This window comes from Peromyscus californicus, unplaced genomic scaffold (assembly GCF_007827085.1).
Source record: "Peromyscus californicus insignis strain IS unplaced genomic scaffold, ASM782708v3 Scaffold_5__1_contigs__length_169319896, whole genome shotgun sequence".
In the NCBI taxonomy this organism is placed as follows: domain Eukaryota; kingdom Metazoa; phylum Chordata; class Mammalia; order Rodentia; family Cricetidae; genus Peromyscus; species Peromyscus californicus.
Window position 1 is genome coordinate 51956555 of NW_026294573.1, and position 14981 is coordinate 51971535.

Here is a 14981-nt window from a genome sequence, read left to right on the forward strand (position 1 = left end):
AAATAAGCAAATGGAAGCTTATCAGTATCTAAAGTAAGTACAAAATTACATGGCAAATAGCACTTAAATAATTTCTTAAGCGATGCATGAGATAGATATATGTTAATTTGGAAACTAATTCATGATGATGTAATAACCGTCTTCTATATCCCAAAGACACTTGGAAGAAATGCACTCACTGTGAACAGTGTCTGCATCTGCCCGATCATATTTAAAGGCACAGAAGAAATGTGTGTAATTAATCTGCCCAGTAAATACCAGCTTGTAGCACTAGGCAGGTGCAAGTCTAGATAAAATTTCTTGCAGCTAATTTAAACTTTCTACACACACCACTGGATAATCTCAATGTAAATAATACATTTCTTCTTGACCCTTTAAGCCTTGCAGTATAGGACAGTCCTGACTTCTGCTGCACATCACCTATGTTCCTGTCCACATTTAACACTTGTGGATAGAGTTATGACTCTACCTTTGTAGAGTAACATACTTTACTGAAACTCACAATACACCAGGCAAACCAGGAACCAGCTTTCCCCTGTACAGTCCCAGCCAGTTTTTAATTTACAGGTTGCTTTGTGTTTATTGGAAATTTGGTAATATATGGTGGAACTGGTGTCTCCGGAGTGTGCTGTTCCACTCTGGGGACCATTGTCTCTGCTCAAGAGAAAATTACTGTGAACGTTTTAAGATTTCATACATTTAGAAAACACTGTAATGAAGCCAGGACAGACATTTAAATATTTAGTTGGTTTTGACTAAATTCAGACTCCAGTGAATTTAAAGCAAAGACCTTTACTATCGGGCAGAACGTGACCCCTTCCAGATTACTTGAAGCATTAGCTTAGATGTGTGATTGTGTGGCGTTTGCATTACAGTCTGTTTGCACTGTAAGGATAAAGGGGAAGGAGAAGCATAAACTGTCATGTCTTTATAACATAGTTTCGAACACTTACATACTTAAACACTGCTACAAGGAAGTAAGTGCTGTTCTCTTGGTACTTGCCCTAAGTAAGTTTTGACAAAATTAGTCTAAGATGTCACTTGATGCAGTATTACTTTGAAAATAAAAACTTTGTATGAAAATGTGAAACAAAAATCAAGATTGAAAAGAACTCATTTTTCACTTAGAAACATTTCAGATTGATATCTTAAAGGTGTTTAAAAAAATCTGTTACTATAAATGGCATAGGTCCTAAGCAGTGGTTCAGTCTCAGTCAACTATTCAACCTAATTGCCTCTGAGTCCCCAGGAACTACTTAAGCAAGAGTTTTTGTATATCTGTTGGCTAAATATCAAGGATACTTTTTTTTTTTTTTTTTTTTTTTTTTTTTTTTTTTTTTTTTTTTTTTTTTTTTTTTTTTGGTTTTTCGAGACAGGGTTTCTCTGTGTAGCTTTGCGCCTTTCCTGGTACTCGCTTTGGAGACCAGGCTGGCCTCGAACTCACAGAGATCCGCCTGCCTCTGCCTCCCAAGTGCTGGGATTAAAGGCGTGCGCCACCACCGCCCGGCTTCAAGGATACTTTTTAATATGATCCTTCAAATATGTTACCCAAAACATACTAATATAGATTGTTCTAACAGTGAAAACTAGGGCACAAGCCAAAACATTTTATAAAGTTAAAGTACCCTGCATTAGTTAGAAAACAAAGGGTTAAGTAGATTGGTTTCACATGTAATGAGTTATGTAGGTATGTGTTTAACACAGTTACTGTGTGTTTGACCTCTTGATATACTGAGCATTTGCCTTTCAGAACAGCTGGGTCTGCTGAGAATCATTTCCCAGTTCTCTTCATTGTAGATCAGATGACTCTCGCTTTATCACCTTTAGAGGCCACATGAAGGACAAAGCAGAAGGATCCACACACAAACTAATGTTTATATGGGGGGAGGAGGAGGGATGTACCTGGCCGGATAATTCAGTCAACAAAAAAGAAACCAGTTGAGAATTGGAACCATTGTATTCCTCTACTGTTTTTTTAGCCGTCTTTTGTTCCTTCTTATTGAACAATGGACTGTTTGGCTGCCTTGACCTTTGTGTATGTCTTGCTCCCTTACTTGTGGTTTATGATTTGGACAGATTCGCCGCCCCCCCCGCCCCCCCCCCCCCCCCCCCAGGCCTCAAAGGATAAAGATTCTAGTGAGCTTCATATGATACAGGAATTCACACCCTATTCTCTTCTTGCTTTAAGAAGCAAACCTGAGTGCATTAGCAGTGGAGAACATTGCATTTCTCAAAAGTGCCTCTTGACTCAAAAATGTATCTGAAAAGAACATGGAAGTCTTCATTTTTTGACAGATAAGAAAACAAAGCTTCCTATCTTTACTTAATTTTGTATAAGTATCTATAAAACCTCCCGTATTCAGGCTAGCCTCGAACTCATGATCCTTCTGATTGTAGCTCCCAAGTGTTAAGATTACAAGTGTGTACCACCAAGCCCAGCTCTAAGTGCATCTTAAGCTGGTTTCTAATGGATGTGAGAGCTGCTGACTTACACTGCCCATCCCAAGTCTCCTTTAAAGCTGAAGGTTACTCGGTATCATCTGAAAAGAAAAAGTGTTTTTATTGACAGAATTTAAGTACATAAGAAATGCTAAATCTAGCACCATGTTATACTGTTAATTACTTTTATTTTTGAGTAAGGTTGCTCTACTGAATTTCTGGCAAGTTAGAACTTTGTCATTAATGGAAATCAGCATTTCTGTGTTAAACTCAGATACATTATTTAAAAAAAAAAAAAAAGAGTGTTAAAGTTAAACCAGCCAGCCAAGATGCTGTCAGTCGGGCCCAGGGGTTATGGACAGTGGCCATGGACAGTGATGTCCTTGCTGACTGGACAGTGACCAAGGCTGCTTCTCTGTGCTGATCTTGCCCTTTCAATCCTCACACACATTTACTGTGTCTAGGCCCACTTCCTTTATCAGACTGAGAAAAACACATTTCCTTGCATCAGCCTATTCATGTCCAGAACCAATTCTTTCTACTACTTTAGAATATGCCATTAACGACTTAATTCTTTCATAACTATATCATGAAAGAAATATACACAAAATAGGCTAGTGGTAAGGTGTGGTGGTATTGTATTCCCCAAAATATTGTGCACCCTAATAAACTTATCTGGGGTCAGAGAACAGAACAGCCACTAGATAAAGAGGCCAGAAAATGATGGCACACATGCCTTTAATCCTAGCATTCCAGAGGCAGAAATCCTTCTGGATCTCTGTGAGTTCAGGGCCACACTGGAAACAGCCAGGTGTGGTAACAAGAACCTTTAATCCCAGGAAGTGATGGCAGAAAGGTATATAAGGCTTGAGGACCAGGAACTAGAGCAGGGCAAGCTTTCAGGCTTTTGAGAAGCAGTTCAGCTGAGATCCATTTGGATGAGGACTCAGAAGCTTCCAGTCTGAGGAAACAGGATCAGCTGAGGAATTGGCAAGGTGAGGTGGCTGTGGCTTGTTCTGCTTCTCTGATCTTCCAGCATTCACCACAATACCTGGCTCCAAGGTTTGTTTCTTATTTAACAAGACCTTATAACAATTCGTGCTACCGTAAGGTGACTTTAATTTTTATCAGAGACTAAAAGAAAGAGCTTTCCATGAGAAAGAAAAACATACTACATGATTTTTACCAGTTGAGACCAGTACAGTGAGCACAGGGAAGGGATAACCATAGCTATGGACCAAGCGGACGGGAGGCGTGGCCTGAGTAAACACTGTTTCAGTGGAGACCTGAAACAAGGTAACGGAAAGGAGATGGAATCTTGATAAAATAGTTTAATTTAGAATGACTAGAAATGTAGAACTAATGACCATGAGTAACCAAAAAGGCTTCAAACTTCTTAGATTTATAGTCAATAGTTCTTTTAAAAATGGAATCAAGTGATTCTATATTCTTGGAAACAAAAATACCATTTAATTTATTAGCATCCAATTTTGCATATGCAATGATACGTATTCAGTTTCAATTTCAGTAATTAAAAAAAGTTAATTCCCTGAGATACAACTTTAAATGAGATGCTTATTACTCATATGCTAAAGCTCAAATAAGACAGAAGCTTAATTCTTCCAATAAACTCACTATAGTTTCAGTTTTTAAAAGATCATAATTTACAGAGCGTATTTCATTATTAAATATTGGCAATAAGAACATTTTTTTCTCTCCCTTTTTTGTTGAGACAGGAGTATCATGTAGCCCAAGCTAGCCTCAAACTTTCTATGTAACCAAGGATGACCCTGAACCAAGGTCCACCTGCCTCTACCTCCTGGTACTAGGACTGAAGATGTGAGCTACTACAACCAGCTGGGACATTTTTTTCTCTTATTTTATCATTTAAATATCTGTGATTATTACCAAAATTACAATATGCTTTACCAAAAAATACTTAAAAAACGAGTGCTTTGGTCCCATATACAGTTTGTGTAGGTTAACAATAGGCAGTGACCATTTCTTTTCCTATGACGCCATGATTCTAAAGATGCACACTCACTTATACATAAAAAAAGATTGCATTTGATTGGGAAAATAGCTAGTTGATTTTCTTACGATTTCTTCCATTTTTGGAATCCCACATGATTACAATGTTAAAGTATACCAAGAAGAATATGAAGTTTATACAGGACACAAAACACACCAGTACAGAAAACAAGTCTGGTAATTTCTGGGGAGGGTTCACTGTGACACTCAAAATCGTCAGAAGGACCATGGTGACGAGTGAAGACAGAAACTGTAAGAGAAAAGAAAGACTATTACTGAATGGTAGAGAAGGCCGGGCCAGTGTGCTGGCTGCATTTCTTGTCAACCTGACACAAGCTGGAGTCATCTGGGTAAAGGGAACCTCACCCGAGAAAATGCTCCCATCAGCTGGCCTGTGGGCAAGTCTACAGTGTGTTTTCTTGATTAATGACTGATGTGGGAGGTTCCAGCACACTGGGGTGGTGTCACCCTGGGCAGGTGGTCCCAGGATGGGTAAGAAGAGCAAGCCAGTGAGCAGCATTTCTCCACAGCCTCCACTTCAGTCCCTTCCTCACATTCTCGCAGAGCACTGTAACCAGGTGTGTAAGCCAAAGAAGCCTTTCCTCCCGAGATGCGTTTGATGGTCTTTTCTCTTTCGGAGACAGGGTTCCTCTGTGTAGTCCTGACTGTCCTGGCACTCACTCTGTAGACCAGGCTAGCCTTGAACTCAGAGATTCACCTGCCTCTGCCTTCCGATGTGTCACCACCACTGGGGCAAAATGTGCAGCCCCGGCTGGCCACGAACTCATGATCCTCCACCTCCTTCAGCAAATCCTACTGGCGTGTACGACCACAACCAGCAGTCACGGTCTTTATCCCAGCAACAGACTTAGACAGCTGGTAACATTGATTTGTAGCTGTTATATTAGCAGAACTGCAGGTGAGAGCTTAAGGCTGTCCAATCTGTCCTACAAGTGGATCCCAGCTTTGGCTTTATGTTGGAATTATCTGACAGACAGACTGTTAAAAACCTCCATGCATAGGCCACACCCCAAGCAAACTAGAAATTTAAGGATAAGCCTTAAATATAAATACCTGTTGATAAAGCTCTCCAGAGGGTTCCCATATGAAGCTAAACTTTCAACCTTTGTCTTTGTTTGTTACGGTGTTTTGGGGGGAAAGCGGAGGGAGTGCACTCAGGCCACTGTGTGTGTGTGTAAGTCAGGGGGTAGCTTGCCAGCCAGTTTTTCCTTCCAACATATGGGTCCTGGCAGTCAAACTCAGATTGTCAGGTTTGATGGCAAGTGTCTGTACCTGCTAAGCCATCTTGGAGGCTCAGAACCTGTCTTTTTAATGCAATATGTAATGGATAATGTTTATGTACACATATGTGCACCTGTGTGGGTACACAGTGTGTGCATGCGTGTTAGGGCGCCCAAGGCTGACGTCAGGTGTCTTCTGTCACTCTCTACCTTGTATCTCTTGCAGATCTTCAAGCTCACCAGTTCAGTTAGCCTGGCCAGCCAACTTCCTCCGGGAATTCCTTATCTCCACACCCTGCTATGCTCACCTAGCTTTTAGAAGTTCTAAGGATCTGAACTCCAGTCCTCAGCTTTTACAGCAAGCACTTTACCCTCTGAACCTTCTCCCCAGCCCAATACACAAGTTTCAGTAACCACAAAAACACCATTCTATAGGCTACTTAGTATCTCACACAGTATTAGGCAAAGGCTGCTGGAGGCAGTACACACAGTCTATCCTTCACAGTTTTGTCCATCACAGCCTCACACTAAATTCACTTGATGTCAGCCTGCTTAGACTTAATTTAGACTAATCAGTTCAGAACTAGTATAGGGGGCATTCTAGAGTTACAGACTTTTACTGTCCCAAATGCAACATAACACCAAAAACTTCATCTTTCAACAGTATGGCTTTGTCCTTGTCTTATCTATATGGTGAGCTGCTTAATTCCTTACTCCCAAACATCTGAATAGCTATGTAATTAATTACACATTAATTACATTAACTAATTACACATATTTATAAGCATAATTTTAGAAGTTAATAAGTCCTCTTTAAAAATTGATTTTAGGGGAGGTGTATTTATTTACACTATTAGAAAAAAATCCTGGAGTGGTTTGAAAGAAAATGGCCCCCAAAAGGAGTGGCACTATTAGGAGGTGTGGCCTTGTTGGAGGAAGTGTGTTACTGTGGGGGTGGGCTTTTTTTTCTCAAGTGTCACTTAGTGTGACAAGCAGTCAGCTTCCTGTTGCCTGCAAGATGTAGTACTCTCAACAGGCACCACATCTGCCTGTACACTGCCATGTTCCCCTTCATGATCACAATGGACGGAACCTCTGAAACTGTAAGCGAGCCACACTCAATTAAATGTTTTCTTTATGAGAGTTGCCATGGTCATGGGGTCTCTTCACAGCAATAGTAAACCCTAACTAAGGCAATTCCAAAGGCAGCTTTCCCCTCAACAACCAACGAATGGATAATGAAAATTTGGTATACATACACTATGAAATACTACTATATAATTTAAATGAAGTTTTCCCATCTGGGCTGGTCATGCTGCCCCCAAAAGCCAAAGACCATCTAACAAAAACCAAAACACTAGGCCTGAGAAGCACCTCTTTTGAGTTAGTGCAGGGTTATCCAAGAGACTCCCCAAACATTACATGTTATGGTTATTAACCCTGACTGCCCCTCAGAGGTGGATAGTAAGGCTCTATTGCTGAAGAGACCATGCACTTCGGATGCATTGCCCAGAGGCCCCTGGGCTGGAACTGATTTGAAAGCCTCCTCTCTAAGGACTAGTTCTCATGGTTTCAGAAGGCATCATGCAAGTTTGCAAAGAAGGAAAGCAACCAACAGTCCTACCCACATATGACACCTGTGAACCACAACAGTGGTAACATGGCACTATAAGCCTAAGGGTGCTGTAGTGGCACACACACCTTGGTGGTCACCAACAGCTCTCAAACTGTACTTAAGACCCTCTCAACAAGAAAGATACCATGCCTGGTACTGGAAATGTAGCCAACGACTCAGGGCTAGTGACATCACAGATCTTGGATGAGAACCTACAACTACCACTTGAGTAAACTAGCATAACCCCTAACTACATTCTAAATATCCTTAAACCCACAGGTAAGTGTAATCCTCACTCCTCATCAAAAAAACTTCTCTTTGAAGCAGAAGGAGATTGTTACAGAAAACCACAACCAATCATGCTTAGGTGTAGAGTCCAGACCTAATGGCTAAATCTATAAAATAACGCCCACATTTAAGGCTCAGGGATCATCACAAAAGGGGTGCAAAGACTGTAAGAGCCAGAGGGTTGGTCAGTCTGCTGTTCAGACCATGTTCCCTAGGAATGTCAGAAGCTATATCCATAGTCCCACCAACATGGTTGCCTACACAGGAGCTGAACAAAGATCACAGCAACGGACATGCATGCTACTGTGGTTGGGGAAAGCCCACAAGGTCTCAACCCTACACAAAGAACTATAGGCAGTTAAACATTGAGTAGGAGAAATAATCTTCCCCAGGGAAAAGCAGACCTACTGCTTTTCCAATATCAAATGGTCCCTGAAAACTGACAAGTAACATTATATAGACTAAACAGTTTGTGTTTAGTAGTATATATGTATACGCATGTGTATGTAACAACAATTCATGAAAAAAAAAAAGAGGTCATGAATTTGAAAGACACCAAGGAGGGGTATATGGTAGGGTCTGGAGGGAAGAAAGGTAAGGAGGAAATTAGGTAATTATATTATTTAAAAAATAAAAAATATTTTTTAAAGTTAGGATTTCTATTGCTGCAATGAAACACCATGACCAAAAAGCAAACTGGGGAGGAAAGGGTTTATTTGGCTTACACTTCCATATTGCTGTTCATCACTGAAGGAAGTCAGAACAGGAACTCACACAGGGCAGGATCCTGGAGGCAGGAGCTGATGCAGAGGCCATGGAGGGGTGCTATGGACTGGCTTGCTTCCCCTGGCTTGCTCAGCCTGTTTTCTTAGAGAACCCAGGACCACAAGCTCAGGGATGGCAGCACCCACCATGGGCTGGGCCCTCCCCAGTTGATCACTGATTGAGAAATACCCTACAGCTGGATCTCATGGAGGCATTTCCTAAACTGAAGCTCCTTCCTCTAATGACTGTGGCTTGTATCAAGTTGACACACAAAACCAGCCCGTAGCTTTAAAAAAAAAAAAAAAATGCTGATGACACAATTTTCCTCAGTGGGTTGTATAATTTCAAGGATTCAATAGTTTGTTAGTACATATAGCATTAAAATACAGAAATAAATCCCTGAAGTATGCACTTTGAAGACAATACTGTTTTGAGGTATACTTTCTATATATTTCCAAGTTAGTGCTTTGGCCAAAAAAAAAAAAAAATCCATCATTACAGTCACACAACTCAGTTTTGGGTGCAAAGATTATCAAAGTAACAATGGCACTTAAAGCAGCTCCTGCCCCTTTCTCATCCCCCCCCCCCCCCCGACTCCATCGTGTAATACCCCTAGAGAAGGATTTTCTGAAAAAAATAATTATTTCTCTTGAGAAAGAAACTTTGGTCTGCAGAATTCTCGACATCAGACCATGTGTATGGGTCACTTTACCACTGCTCATTGGACATAATGAAGGTAATGAATTCGGAATGGAAGCTTTTGCTATTACAACAAAGAGTTTTGACTAAAGCTGAACAAAGAATAGCAAATATTGAAGTAAAAACCTATTTAGGAAAATTCTGAGTGGGTATCAGATAGGTTTCTGGTTTCCATGGTGCCAATCACCCATTCTGACAAAGCTCTGATGTCAGCCCAAAGAGCTGTTCCAGTGCCACCACCTACAGCAGCAAGCTGCTCCTGTCCTGGCTCCTGCCCGTCCTGCTTGGGTTTTCTGCATGGAGTGCACTGTGAAACGCAGCACGGCATTCACGGTCTCCTGTTCGGTGCATTCTTTTCTCTTAGGAAACCTTCATGGAGTCCCATCTGACTGGAGAACAAGTGGTCCTGTTTGCAGCTGGTTCCCTGTGATGCCACAAGTACACAGGGCACCACAGCAGATCGCCCTCCTTACTGCAGGTTGCTCTATCAACAGGCATGGAGTGCCTGCCTGCCTGCCTTCTGCTCTCCCTGCGTTCTGGTTCTGCCCTTGAGCTTCCTACAGGGCATCAGGACTGAATCGTTTTCCTCAAGAAAGTCAGAGATCTGGCAACGTCATGTGATAGCTTTCTGGCAAGTATGATTTTCTCCAATACTGGAAGTGTCACAGGAGGAAAAGCTATGCAAGTGTAAGGGTGTCTCCTGTGTGGACACCAACCAAGGCAACACCAGTAACTGCTGCTGTCTGAGGAGGCGCAGCCCCCAAAAGACTCAGAAAATCTTTGGGAAAGAGGCTGGCTACCAGGACCCTGGGTTTTCCTTTCCTGAAGCCATGGTCTTGGCCAAGGATCAGAACCTCTACCGACCACACTTCATTCCACACAGGCACTGAAGAAAAATGCCCTAACTAGGAATACCTAATCTCACTACTTAGGGTAATAGGTAGTATTCCTTTACCCAGTTCCAGTAGAATATAAAATTCTAAGCTAACCAGGAGAACCTGTCTGAAAACTTTCCCATGGTCAAGGGAAAATTATAGTCACTGAATACTTTCAATGAGCTAATGCTGTGGTAAAGCACAGTGACAAAACGTGGTTCTCTTGAGGGATTAGAGGCACATTAACTAAAATCGCAAAGTCTTATTTGACTGAACATCAAAATCAGTAGTAAAAATACATTTATGGTAACCATGTAGTAGTCGGCTTCTCTAGACCAGCATGCTGTAAATACAACTTTTCTACAAGGATGTCCTTCTGCACTCTCCAGTCCAGGAGCTATTAGCATGTGTGGCTACTGGGCATCTGAAATGGCGCTCATATGGCTGAGGAACCACGTTTTCATTTAATTTCAGTAAGTTTAAGTCTCCCCATGTGACTAGTAGCTAGTATATGGGTAGCTTAGCTCAAGTGAGCTCCCTTTAAGTTGTAGATTAACCAGACTGCACTCACTTTACCCCTAGCACAGCAGATACACAAAAGCTGGGTAAGTAAATGGAAAAAGCAGGTAAACCAATGGTGACTTTCCTGGAGGAGGCAAAACATAATGGATTCCTCCTCCGTGATGCCATCAGGACAGCACTGCTGAGAGCCAAGTGGAGAGTAAGGCTCTGGCCATCCCAGAGGGAGAGCGAGCAGGGCAGGACCTGCTAGGTGTTAAGTATTCTCTCAAGGGAAGGTCCCTGAGTAGAGGGGTGGGTGTGAAATTTTCTGAAATGAAATCACAAAACTTTAAATTTAAGAAATAATTTTAAGTATTTGAAAATATTCAAAATAGTTGAAATACCATGATCTTAAACTAGTTAACTTGAAAAGTTAAGCTTTGAGGCTGGAGAGATGGTTCAGCGGTTAAGAGCACATACTGCTCTTGCCGAGGACAGGAGTTAGATTACCAGCACCAATGCCAGGCAGCAGCTCACAACCTCCTGTAACTCCAGCTCAGGGGAACCAATGCCCTCTTCTGACCTCTGCAGGCACTGCACTCACATGTACATAGCCACACAGAGACACTCACACACACTAAAGGATGCTGAAATTTCTCCCACTTTAGACAAAAATCTGATTCTTGCAGCTCTTGCTCTACTTTATACTAATAATTATAGCAAAGCTTCAGAAAGTACCTGTAGACACCGTGTTCAATTCTTCCATCACTGGTGAATTGTGTCCCCTGGGCTTTTGCTTTACTGCTGCATGTAACAGCTGTGTTCATCTCTCCATCCTGGGTATATTCTTATTCCCTTATCCATCCTCTCAGTAAACAGTATAGAAGTAACACAGTACACCCATCACCATGAAATCGTTCCTTCATTTCAGCTACCATGACACCATACTTCCATGACACCATGCTTCCATGACACCGTACTTCCATGACACCATGCTTCCATGACACCGTACTTTCATGACACCGTACTTCCATGGCACCGTACTTCCTTGGCACCGTACTTCTGTGGCACCATACTTTCTATGACACCATACTTCCATGACACCATGCTTCCATGACACCGTACTTCCATGACACCATGCTTCCATGACACCATGCTTCCATGACACCGTACTTCCATGGCACCGTACTTCTGTGGCACCATACTTTCTATGACACCATGCTTCCATGATACCATACTTTGATTCCTCCCACCTGGGACAAGCCATACTCAACTATCTGCACAGTTAGGTGCAGTCCTTTAAAGGACCCTGCTACTTGAAAACTGCCGTTGTCCTTGTTCCCTTGCTTTCTTTTTCTCCAAACCTCTAATACCCTGTGATGTGTGTTTCCGACATGCTAGCATCTTTGATTCCCCTGACTACAACTGTGATAGGAGGGTTGTTTTCATTTTTCCCCACTGTTATATTTTCAACCTCCAAAAAAGTGGTTAGCACATAGTAAGCACTCAATGAGCTGAATAAATTGAGGAGGCTAGGATACTCCTCACCTTAAGACCACCTGTGACCACCCTGTGGCTGTCACAAGAGGCTGCAGTTCTACATACATCCAAGCATTCAGGCATGTGCTAACAAAAATAAATTTTACACCGTGCTCTCCACTTAAACCCCGAATAAGCAAATTAATCTATTTTTGTCTTTCTTATTCACCTCTTAATTTCTGCTTCAACCTTCTCCTTCATGGTCATTACCAACAGTGCAAAACTCTCAAGACACTCACTGAGCTGTGCATTTAAGAATGCTGTCGAATACTGTAAGGTGCTCTGCACACGATCAGGAGAAAGGTAGTCATCAATATCTCCTAGCTATATACAGATATATATATATATATCACAACAGTGATCTACCTGCCTGCAGGATCTACTGGGGCAACAGTGGCATGAATGTGATGGCATAATCACCACTCTCTGGTTGGATTTAGGCCAACTCCATGAAATGGAGCCCACACCTCACACTGCTACAGCGACCAAGATCCTGAGACCAGACAGGTCATGAGCCTCGAGGAAAACCGAATACTCTCTCATTCTGCTAAAGGAACAGAGCCATACAATGACTCCTAATGATACTCTACCCAGAGATCAATGCCTCGCTCAGCCCTCATCAGAGAAGCTGCTTCTTGCAGTAGACAGGAGCTAACACAAAAACTCACAACTGGACAGTGTGCAGAGAATAGGAGACCTTGGGAACTCAGTCCTAAACAGGATGTCTTCAAAGCCTCCATTCCCCACCCCTTCAAGGCTCAAGGATCTAAGAGGTGAAGAAGGCAGAAAGATTGTAAGAGCCAAAGGTTATGGATGACTCCAAGAAAACAGTGTCTTCTAGGCAAACAGGACTGATGCACATATGAAATCCCAGAGACTGTGGCAGCATGCACAGGGTCCCACACAGGTTCAAACCAGACAAGTCCCAGTAATAAGAGGAAGTAGACAAGGGTTCCCTCCCCTAACCAAAAAGCTATCAGCAAGTGATTCCACTGGCAATGGAAAAATCAGTTTTTTCTAATGGAGTCTCACTGAGTATATTAACCACACCTCAGGGAAGACCCTATGCCCAACAGTAGTTGGCCAACACAAAACAAACTCAATTCTTTGTTTTTTTGGTTTTGTTTTGTTTCGTTTGTTTGTTTTGTTTTGTTTTTTTTGTAAACTTTTTGTCTCATTCTGCTTTGTTTGGGTATTTTACGTCTTGTTGATCTTTTGCTTTTTTGTTCCGTGTATGAAGGGGGTTGTTTTGTGTTTGTTTTAAAGAATGAGAAAACATAAATTTGGGTGGGTACGGAGGATTTGTGGGAAGGGAAAAATGTGATCAAAAAAGAATGCAGTCTAAATGCCAGGCATGGTGGCATGAGCCTGTGATTCGAACACTCGGGAGAGAGGCAGGAGGCTCAAAGCCAGTTTCACATACACAGTGAGTTCAAGGCCATCTTGGGCTACATGAGACTTTGTCTCAAAACAAAACAAATTGCCTATCAAAAAATAATATTGTAAAATTAGTTATATTATTTAAAGCAACCTATATATCCAGCATTAACTCTCCATTAAAATTCCAATGGCATTCTTCAAAGAACTAGTGGAAAAATTCCTAAACTTCATATAAATGCACAAAAATAAGCAAGTAGACTAATAGAAAGAGGACCTAGAAATAAACCCAATATCTATAGCCAACTCATCTTTAGCAAAGTTGTCAAAAGCCAACGTTGAGAACAGTCTCTTTAAAAATGGTTTTGGAGACCTGGATATACACATGTAGAAGAATGAAATTATATCCATAACTTACCCTGCACAAAATTCAATTCAAAACGGATCGAAGACCTGCAACTTTGAAAGTGCTGGAGGCAAATCCTGCACTGAGATGCAGACAGGCTTCCTGAAAATGACCCACTAGCAGGAAAAATGCTAACGAGGTAACGTGGAACTTAAAAAACTGTACAGCAGCTGGGTGATGGTGGCGCCTGCCTTTAGTCCCAGCACTGAGTTCAAGGTCAGCCTGGTCTACAAAGTGAGTTCCAGGACAGCAAGGCTGTTAACACAGAGAAACCTTGTCTCAAAAAACAAAACAAAACAACAACAACAAAAAAAAAAAAAAATTACAAAAAAAAAAAAACTGTATAGCAAGGAAACAATCACCAATTGTTTCACCACTGTGAAAAGACAGTCTAGAGGTGGGGAGTGGAGGAATCTGCCAGAAAGGAGATTCACATAAAGAACTATAAACATAAAACATCATAAAAATAAATCACCCAATGAGTGAACCAAATAGACAGATCTCAAAAGAAATACAAATGGCTAATAAATACTTTCAAAAGTATTCAACATCCTTAGCCATCAGGTTAATGCAAATTAAAACTCCTTTGTGATTGCCATCTTGCCCTAGTCAGAACGACCGTCCTAGAGAAAGTAAAGAACAACCTGTTGGTAAGGCTATGGGGAACGAATGTGGAACACTTACTCTGCTGATGGCAATGTAACGCAGAGCAGCCATGTAGAACAGAGTGTGCAGGATCAACAATGAAAACCTACAACCTACTATATAATCTAGCTGTTACACTCCTGAAGATATCCCCAAAGGACTGCAAGACAACACATGACAGATAACTGTACATTCATGCTTATTGTTGTACTGTTCACAATAGCAAAGAAATGGAACCAGCCTAGATGTAGGCCAACAGATTAATAGAGAAAACATGGTACATATAGACCATTTTTATTCAACCACAAAAGAAAAAGAAGACAGACAGACAGAAAGACAGATACAAAGAGCAAACCATGACATTTACAGGAAAGGAGAAATAAACCAGACTAGCAAATATTTTTCTCACATGTGTGCATCATTGAGCTCAGGCCCTCTGCAATAGCGGTGTGCACTCTTAACTACTGAGCCGTGTCTCCCACCCAATCAAAATTATATATTTTAAATAATGTATAAAAGACTTGTGCGACTCAAAAATAAAATACACAACTGAATTAAAA

The 14981-nt window shown here is 41.5% G+C and overlaps 1 protein-coding gene across 1 annotated transcript in view; it reads right to left on the bottom strand.

The window, feature by feature from the left end:
* Window positions 1-3144: 3144 nt before the first annotated feature.
* Window positions 3145-14981, bottom strand: part of Alg6 (ALG6 alpha-1,3-glucosyltransferase) — a 53697-nt gene continuing 41860 nt past the window's right edge. The window contains exon 15 of the mRNA XM_052716794.1: window positions 3145-4720. Coding sequence (XP_052572754.1) covers window positions 4523-4720 — 198 coding nt within the window. The 3' untranslated portion in view covers window positions 3145-4522. The remainder of the gene's footprint in view (window positions 4721-14981) is intronic.